The sequence below is a fragment of the Lactuca serriola genome, chromosome 5, assembly GCF_051521515.1.
Source record: "Lactuca serriola cultivar US96UC23 chromosome 5, Lser_US96UC23_V15, whole genome shotgun sequence".
NCBI lineage: Eukaryota > Viridiplantae > Streptophyta > Magnoliopsida > Asterales > Asteraceae > Lactuca > Lactuca serriola.
In genome coordinates this window covers 73,708,629-73,718,109 of record NC_136412.1, presented here as the reverse complement: position 1 = coordinate 73,718,109, position 9,481 = coordinate 73,708,629, and the positions used below count along the sequence as shown (strand labels likewise).

Genomic DNA, 9,481 nt, shown 5'->3' with positions numbered 1-9,481 from the left:
TCCAAAAACAAGAAGAGATGATGTAAGTAGAGATAGTGACATATACTTTGGTTGGATATCTTGGATCTACCATTTACTCTCTTGTTAATGCATCTAAGGTTATATATTAATCAATAAACAGTTTTCTAATAAACTTCTTACCTGTCTCCAGATCTGATTATCAACATAATCATCTCGTTGCATCCATTAGCAAAGTGATGACAATATCAATGCTAGCCTGAAATTACAAAAGATTCAACTAATACATTTACACTATATATTCTGACTAGTAAATGTCTTGTTGAGAATATCCCACTAAGGAAGTTGAAAACTGTCATCATCAAGTACACAGTGGCCCACAAGGTGGCAGACATAAAAGCCCAATGCCCACAAGAAGCCCAATCCAGATTGGAATTGAAACTCTCACACTGCAGGCTGCAATTGCGCTTTTGCAAGGATACACCACCCTAGAACCAAATGTGCTATAAAACAAGTTATAAAACAAGATTAGAATATCTTGGATAACAAACGGTAATTTAAAAAAAAAAAGTAGAAAGAATAGAATCATGAAGAAAAAAAAAAGATGGAGGTGGATACATTTCGTTTCATCGTAGAAGTTTGTTACATTAGGTCACTAATTACAAAATCCAATTGTCTAGACAATTGTAGAGATTCAACAGAAGAAGCTACCCTATGTATATATATAACTTGTGTCACTTCTTACAATGTGGGAAAAAGGAAAAAAGAAAGAAAGAAAGAAAGAAACATGTTTATTTATTCACTGGTAATCAAGAAAACCAGCTCCCGAAGAAATTAAATGCCTTAACTCTGTCAAATGTTCATCATTTGAGATATGAAGATTAATCCGAAGATTGGTCAATAATGCTTCTTTTTCCCAACTTAAAGGTCCAGAAGCATATAACGCCTCTAAAGTTGACCGATATCCGTGTAACTCTAACCTATGAATACTTTCTGCCCAACTTGGTGTTGAAGTATTGAAAGATTCAGCATCACTTGAAAGAATATTATCGGTTTCTTTACAAGGACTTGTTGACTTATTTTGACCATAACTAGAAACGCTACAACTACCAACAGAGCATTCGTCGTTATCAGTATCAGTATCAGTATCATCAGTATTATCAGGCTCCGGTATTCTTGAAAGAGAACAACCATCAAACCCGTTTAATTTTTCTTTCTCTGGTTCATAAAAACCGTTTAAATTTTTCTCATTTGCGCAAGCAAAGCCAAAAGCATCTACCTTCTCCAATGATTGGTTTGGAATTAGTCTTCTTCTGTTTTCTTTCAGTTTCTTGGCATTTCCAGGAGAAGAGCAAAAGGGGGAAGCTCTTTTTAGGGTTTTGGAAGATACCACACGAGACTCCTGGAATCCAACATCATTGTCGTTTTCTTGACAATTTTTTGCATTCACGTCTCCATAGCTTCCTGAAATCTTTATAATCCAATAACAATTACTTTTATGTAATATTTCCATTATAAGCAAAGGGGGAAGTAGTAGTAGTACCTTTACAATTGGAACCCAATGTCCATCTTGCCAGGATTGTCGTGTCCTGATTTCGGATTTTGGGACATTTCTTTCATGGGTGAAACCATGAGGCCTTACAGAAAAGTGACCTTGATCAGTAACTTTACAAACAGTTGCAGTTTTCCATGAATTATCATTATCATCAAACACTTCCACAATATCACCAGCTATCCAACTCTGAAAATCGTTTGAAAGAGGGGGACAAGGCCTAATAAACTCCCTAGACACCTTTTCAACACCCGGGTAACAATCATATCTCAGATTATAAGTATGCCGATTCCCAGAAACAATTTCAGCAACACACCAAGATGTAGGCAGCTCCGTCTTGTTCATAACCTCCACTTTGCTCCCCTTTTGGAACTTCATGCTAGGTTAGAAGTTATGAACAAATCACCCGAAACCTGCCACACCTACAAAATTAGCCAACATCACATCCCTAATTTCTCAACATTTGCTCAATCATCGTAACAGATCTTCGGAATTTAAAATTAACAAAACCGAGAAAATGAATATAACTAGTGTTTGGAAACAAAATAAAGTAAAGAACAATCATCTCAGGACAAAAATTACGATCAAATCAAAAGCGTATTTGAATTTGAATTGAAAAAGTTAGTTTATTTTTTAATTCTCCAAAATCTAAACGATAATCTGGATAATTCAAAATTTTGAAGGATTAAGATTAATGCAGTATACTACATGAACACAATTTGGAAAGATCATTACGCAAATAACGGAATCAACACAGCAGTAAAATTGAAACAAAATTAGGGAAACAATTGAAACAACGAAAACAACAAATTTCTAACCTTTTCTTCAAAACCGTGTGGCAGTTACAACCTGTTTTGGGGGTGAATTGATCTTTGTTTAATGATCGGATCACCGATTTGTGTGTTTGTGTGTTCTAGGTTTGGTAATTTTTATTTTATTTTTGTTATTACCAGAAATATAAGAAATAAAATATTATTTTGTGGAATATATATTAGGTTGGAGGGTATAAACGTAAATTCATACCGATTTAAACCTCAATCCACAAATAAAGGAGAGAAAAGGGTGCGTAATGCGCGCAGTTGGAGAGGAGAGGCCTAAATGCCTAATTCATTTAGAGAGAGGTTTTAATCTGCCTTCCACACGCGTTTGCTGGAGCGTGGAATGCATTCTCCGTAGAAAGCCCAAATCTTGACTTTCTTGTGGAATATGGTCATAAATGGATAGCAAGTCTAGAAGATATGAAACTGAAAAAGAAAAACTGTAATATGTTATGCGTTTCATAGGTAAGAAATAAAATGAATTTGTATAAAACTTTCTAAGGTTCGGAAATTTGTTAAATTATATAGACGATAAATTTATCTTTATTTTATTTTTAAGAAATTGTTTTATTGCTAATTTATAAGATTGCTTTTAGTTTTTAAAGCATTTTACAGTTTAGAACAAGAGAACATGATTTATATGTGAGATCTATAAAGGAACTCGGAGGAAATATTAAACACAAACACTATGGGGAATCTAGTCGTTGAGATGGGAACAAGTCGATGGCTAAGCTAGGATGTGGTTGTAGTTGGAAACAACCGGGGGAGAGGGAATGTGAAAAGGGTAAATTATATTCATAATTACTTGAGTTCACGGACACCCTAAGATCATCACGTTATAGTTAAGCGTGGAGCACCAATGACCAAGAGAGTGTGTTGATGTCGTAAATCGGAAATTGTTAGTATTATATATTTCTCCCTAAGAACGGCCGTGTTCGTATTTGTATTAATGAAGCCCTATTTTACAAGTGTGAAGATATATTTTTATACGAAAATCATTGTGTTACATTGTATCAAAGCAAAAAATCTTAATATAGTCATCCCCGACACTTCCCTTTATCTTCTTTATATTCTTGTTGACCTACTTATTGTCAATTCTCCTCTCTCCTCTTTCTCCATGGCTAGCAACGCAAATGACAAAGAAATACTTCTCCTTGACAAATCCGATGACATAACCAACATCAAGGATTATGCATGTCCCTCTTATGTTTGATCTTAAATAGTCCAACTATAATTCTTGAAGAGAACTAATTTTTGTAGACATTATGTACCGCACTTCGTGTTCATGATCACACTCACAAATCATGTGATATTCCTTATGCACATTCACAATGGGCCCTAATAGAACAAAATCAATTCCATCATAAAAATTTGGATCTATGACACCCTTTCAGAACCACTACTTCAGGTGATACTCAAACTCAACGTCAGGACTCGATACATTTGGATCAACCTAGAAAAAGTTATTTTGTGCAACTAAGACACCAAGATCATCCTACTTGACAATGAACTATGCAACATCGACGTCTAGGACTCTTCAATCATGGTTATTACCCTTGTAAAAAATCAATCACCGATCCCCTTGATGATATTGATGCAACAACGCCAGAAAAAAAATATTGTTATATGTATGATTGATGGCCTCTCTTTAAAATACAAGTATATCACATGCTTCCACCGACTTTTCTAGTAGGTGTGATCCATACTTATTCTTAAGGAACAAAAAAATAGGTAAATCTAAAAAACAATGCCCATATTAGGCCTCTTCATCACTTACCATGATTACCATAGGCTCTTCTTATAGTGTAAAATCCAAGAAACAAGAACCATCAAGGGGTGATCGATACCAACAACAACCTTAAGACCAACTATTGCATCATGTTTTCTCCCTACAACAACAACAACAACAACAACAACTCTAATGGCTTATTTGAAGTCGAACTAGTGAGCTCTTTAGCCTTTAAACCGGCCTCCAACATTGTTGGTTCGTCGTCAACAATGGATCCAAATGGCCCAACAACCATTATGTCCACGTCATATCCCTTTTTCACTTTGAGCAATACCTACATCATCATCACAACATGTCCATTACATAGCCCAACAACCTTCAACTCCTTCATTGAATCCTAACACTTCTAATCAAGCAATAGTTCGTCCTCATTTTTATATGTGATGAAACTAAATGACCATATAGACAATAAGTGGTATATGGATACGGGCCCACCTCCCACCTTCATGCAGAAGAAAATATACTAAGAACACCTAGTCAGAAATAGTATTTTAAATTATCTCCATATCGGAAATGGTTCCTTAATACCTGTCACTTTAACAGACAGTCACATACCTGCCAAACTTGTATCACCCTCTCCACCGTCACAATGTTCTTATCACACCTAATATTATAAAAAAATCTTATATATTTCTGTCAATTTACTCGTTCTAATATATGCTAGATATAATTTGATGAATTTGGTTTTCTGTGAAGGACTATCAAACCCAATAACTTCTTTCTGATGTGACAACTCGATGATATCTAGCTTGTTACTTTCCTGGCGTTATAAACTTTCTTGTATTCTAACTAACAGATGAGAAGTTAGATATTAGCTGAAAAGCATCTACTAGCTTATAAGCTAGCTCATAACAAATGACGTTCCGTAAAACTTAGTTGATAAGTTAGCTAGAATATCTAAAATGACATAAAACGAAATTTTGAATAATGTAGTTTTCATAATTAAATAAGGATATATTTGGAAAAAAAGAACTTATGAAAAACTAGTCTAAGAAGCTTATTAAATAGTTGGCTTATACGCTATTTTTTGTCATGCTAAACTTAATAATTTAAAAAATAGAAAATAGATAAATAAATAAAACTTGAAAAAAAGCTTTACCAGCTAGCTATGGGCACCTGTGGCGCGCCAAACAACCTAAAAATGTATGATTGCAATAGTAAACACCTCAAACCTTGTCGACATACTATAAAACCAATATGATTAAAAACCATGTAAAACTTGCCAAAATATGTATTAGAACTTCAAAAATTATATAAAAGTTATAAAAAAAACATTACTAAAAAATTAAAAGACAAGTGCATGATTTATAAATTAAGGAACACATAAACTCCAATAATCACAACAAATTATAAGACCAAACACACAAGACTAAAATAAATCATATCAAGATAGCAAACACACCATTAACAAATGCATAAGCAAAATTATTTTTTCTTCGGTTGCTTTTGGATTGCATGTTTTGAAAATGATTACTATATACGATTTGAAAATTCCATATTAGATAATGAAAAGTGAAATCACGTAGGTAATTATATATTAATATCAATAAACAACTTTCTAACGAACTTTTTACTTGTCTGCAGATCTGATTATCAACATAATCATCTCATTGCATCATTTTAGTAAAGTGATGACAATATCATTGCTAGCCTAAAATAACAAAAGATTCAACTAAGTATACAACATTCCGAAAATATCAAGAAATTTAAAATTTTCAAAATCAACCATTTAACATCATTGTTCCCAAAACATGATTTCAAAATTAGACTTTTCCCAAGACCCTAATCCATAGAACAGAAATTTGTACACGATCACGCATTTGCTTTCCCATGATCCTCTAAAGTACCTGAAACCATAAACTAAAGTTGTAAGCACAAAGCTGAGTGAGTTTTGTAACATCCGGACTTCCAAGTATATTGTTTATTCATTTAATTATTTTGAGGACTATTGAGCTACTCGACAAGTTGGTGCTACAACTCATCGAGTAGAGTCGCGATGGGCCACGTAGGATTAATGACCTACTTGATGAGTCCGAGAGTCGACTCGCCGAGTAAACGTTGTGATAAGAAACCCTAAATCCTCGGGTTTGGAGCCTATTTAAAGGCACTTATAGCCTCATTTGCGGCTATACTTTCCTGAGAGTAAACCCTAATTGGCATGTGTGCTTAGAGAGAGAGTTTTGATCTAACCTTGTGTTGGATTAGGTGTCTAAGTTCATAACTATTTCTGGAATGTACTTGACCCGGTTAGCATGGTCCATTTGGATTGCATGGCATTGCAACATTTGGATATACTAAATGAGAGAAAGAACACTAAAGGATTATTAATATATTATAAGTTCTAATATATTAATAATATTATTTAATAAGTATTGATCAAAGAATTAATTTGGAATTAATTAAGTGATCAAAAAGAGACTAATTAAATATATGGTGTTGATTGTGTAAATAATCTATTCTTATATAGTGGGCTAATGATCCATGGTTTGTATGGGTTGGGCTAAAACCCATAAGGTGTTCCATAGATAATCCATGGAGGTTACAAACCCATGGATCATAGAATATGAAAAGCCATGACAATTAGGGTTTACATGGTGTAACCCTACTTGTGCCACAACTATATAAAGACCCCTAGTATAGCAAAATTGGACTACTACTTGTACAAGAAAGAGGGAAAGCCAATTTTGAGGTGTTAGTGAACTTCTCTCAAGTTGATTCCAAGATTTGTAGTGTTGTGTGAGACATTTAAGGCATCACACTTTAGGTGCTAGGCTCACAAGGTTCTCAAGGAATCCTAACTACAAAAGGTATGTTCTTATTCTAGCATTTATGTTTAAAAGTTCCCCATGGTATGCTAGATAGGTTAAGAACCTTGGAAAATCAATTTTGCATGTATCTTAGTAAAACATAGATCCAAGGTTTTTAGGGTTGCATGTACACCTTAGGAGTGTTAGAATGCTCAAAACCCTACAGTGGTATCAGAGCCTAGGCTTGTTTGCTTGATACTTGATACAAAATTGTGAAAAAACTCAATTTTTTCTGCACTCTGCAGCATGAACTCGCCGAGTCCATGGGGGGACTCGACGAGTCCATGACTAAGTTCATCCTACTCGTTGAGTAGGTTCGTGCACTCGACAAGTAGGAGCCCCAGAATGTAGATTTTCGAGTTTTGCTACTGGAAATGGACTAGAAACATTACCCTAAACTGTTTTGGTGTTATAAAACTTGTTTTAGATGGTGTAATGGTTATGCTAATCCATTTTCAATGGCTACTATCAAAATTTCAAGTTTTATATAGTTTATTTATGATTCTTGAAATTGTTGATATGCATGTTCATGAACTTATGAGTTTAAAAGATCATAGGAATTATTTGTAACTTGCTTGTTAGTTTAATTCTTGATCATTATGTGTTTTAGTGGAATCCATAATTTGTCCTCAAGTTATGGATTACCAAAAGTCATTCTTTTAAAGTCCATTAGAGAAACACATAGGTTACATAAAATGAAAAGTCTCTCATTTTATTAAACCATTAACTCATAAGTTATGAAATATGAAAAGTTTTGAAAGTTACAAAATTTGCCCTCAAGTTTTGGAACATGCAAAGTCACTTTAAAAACTTTAAGTTCCAACCCCTAGAATTTTAAAAGTTAAAATTCAACCCTTATACTTTATAATATTATAAGTTTAATAATTATTATATATGTATAAGAACAAAGTCGTTTTACCGTTAGTAGGCCTCATTCACGAAGCCGATCTATAAGGGGGTATAAGGTTGTTGCCTATAAAATGGCAGCTTAATGGGTGTCCACTCTCACCCACCGCTTCCTTGATCGGTGGAGGGTCGTTAGCCGAACGGGTAAGACAAGGACTTTAAATCTTCATTAAAAGCATGATGAATATAAAGTAACTAAATATTTTTATAAATTCCCAATCTTAGTTACTTTAGGAAAATACGAATAAGGTGCTAACCCATGAAATTACACTTTGCACTTTGATTAAGTCGTTTGTGGAGTGTGTGTGGTTAACCGACACACTAACCTGGACTTAACAAGGTAGGCAAAGGGTAACTTAATGTTTATCATAGTATCGGTGGAGCGCGTATGGTTAACCGGCACATCGATTTAGGGGTAAATATTAAGGGTACGAAGTAATTTGCATGGTTACTTCACACTTTGTTTTGTGGTCCTCGGCATCCCAGTCACAAAACCTGAAGGGCACACTCGAGATTAAAACATGTCATTGAAAAGTTCAATGAATCTCAAAGAATCTAGTAGTTTCAAAACCAATTAAAACCTAATAATTCATTAAGATTTCATGGTGGAAATTGGTGAATCGTCATTTACCTACCTTCAAATATCTTATAGCTTGGATTGCGGCATCCCTCTTCTAAGTTTTAAAATATTGTGTTAGGTCCTAGCCTTAATATTACATTTGGGTGTTTTATTAAGGACTATCTTTATATCTAATCTAAACTTGTCTTTCTTCTTTTCAGATGTCCTCCAACAATGTTGCTTATGGCTTAAACCGTACTGACTCCTTCTCTCTCGTGAACCTTTATGGGAGAGTCATCTTTGATGGATCCAACTCTATGGATTGGATCAAGAACATCAGGATGGTCACTCGATATAAGGACAAGGAATATGTCCTCGACAAGGAGCTTAAGGAACTTGAGTCGTCTGCTACTCCTGAGGAGATCGTTGAATATGAGGCACATGAAAGAGATGGTACCAAAGTGGCATGTATCATGTTGGCCACTATGACAGTCGAGCTCCAAAAGTCCTATGAGGACTACTATCCTTTTGAGATGCACCAGGATTTGATGGACCGCTACCATCAGAGTGCTCGTCAAGAGCAATATGAAATCATCTCCTCCATAATAACAACCCGAATGAAGGATGGTGAACCCATCACAGACCACATGCAGAAAATGCAAAGGTATGTGGACCGTTTGCTGAAACTGAACGTGAACTTCCCCGAGGAGTTGGCAATAGACATTATTTTGCACTCTTTACCCTCGTGTTATGATCAATTCCGTATGACATACCACATGAATAAGGAGGAAGTTACACTAAGCAAACTTCAAGGACTCTTGAAGACCGCGGAAAGTGGTCTTAAGAGTAAGTCGGGTGTTACCACTCCTACTCCTACCGCGGCTCATGTCTTGGCAATCGGGCAAGGCGAAGGGAAGAAGAGGAAGAACCCTTCAAAGGGTACCAAGGGAAATTCTCTTGATGGCTCCTCTTCAAGTGGAACCAAGAAAGGTTTCGTCACTCCTTCTATTAAACCTAAAGAGGTTGAATGCTTCTATTGTCATGAAAAGTCGCACTGGAAGCGAAACTGCCCAAAGTACCAGCAAAATGTTA

At 35.1% G+C, this 9,481-nt stretch overlaps 1 protein-coding gene across 2 annotated transcripts; it reads right to left on the bottom strand.

Moving 5' to 3' along the window:
• Positions 1-546: 546 nt before the first annotated feature.
• LOC145052618 (Plant Tudor-like RNA-binding protein) lies at positions 547-2,475 on the bottom strand. 2 transcript variants are annotated; one of them, XM_079000458.1, is made up of 3 exons: positions 2,329-2,475; positions 1,502-1,932; positions 547-1,429 (listed from the first exon to the last, which is right to left on the bottom strand). In XM_079000458.1, the coding sequence occupies exons 2-3, from the start codon at positions 1,886-1,888 to the stop codon at positions 758-760; spliced, it is 1,059 nt and encodes a 352-aa protein (XP_078856584.1). In that variant the 5' UTR covers positions 1,889-1,932; positions 2,329-2,475; the 3' UTR covers positions 547-757. The 2 variants fall into 2 exon arrangements, with proteins under 2 accessions (XP_078856584.1, XP_078856585.1); XM_079000459.1 differs by having other exon boundaries at positions 1,502-1,923; positions 2,329-2,473.
• Positions 2,476-9,481: the final 7,006 nt, after the last annotated feature.

What these genes read in the sequence shown, in the direction of transcription:
- LOC145052618 (XM_079000458.1), bottom strand. Translation starts at nt 1,888, where the DNA reads ATGAAGTTCCAAAAGGGGAGCAAAGTGGAGGTTATGAACAAGACGGAG. An exon ending in ATTGGGTTCCAATTGTAAAG is followed by an intron (nt 1,430 to 1,501) that starts GTACTACTACTA and finishes TGGATTATAAAG; the next exon opens with ATTTCAGGAAGCTATGGAGA.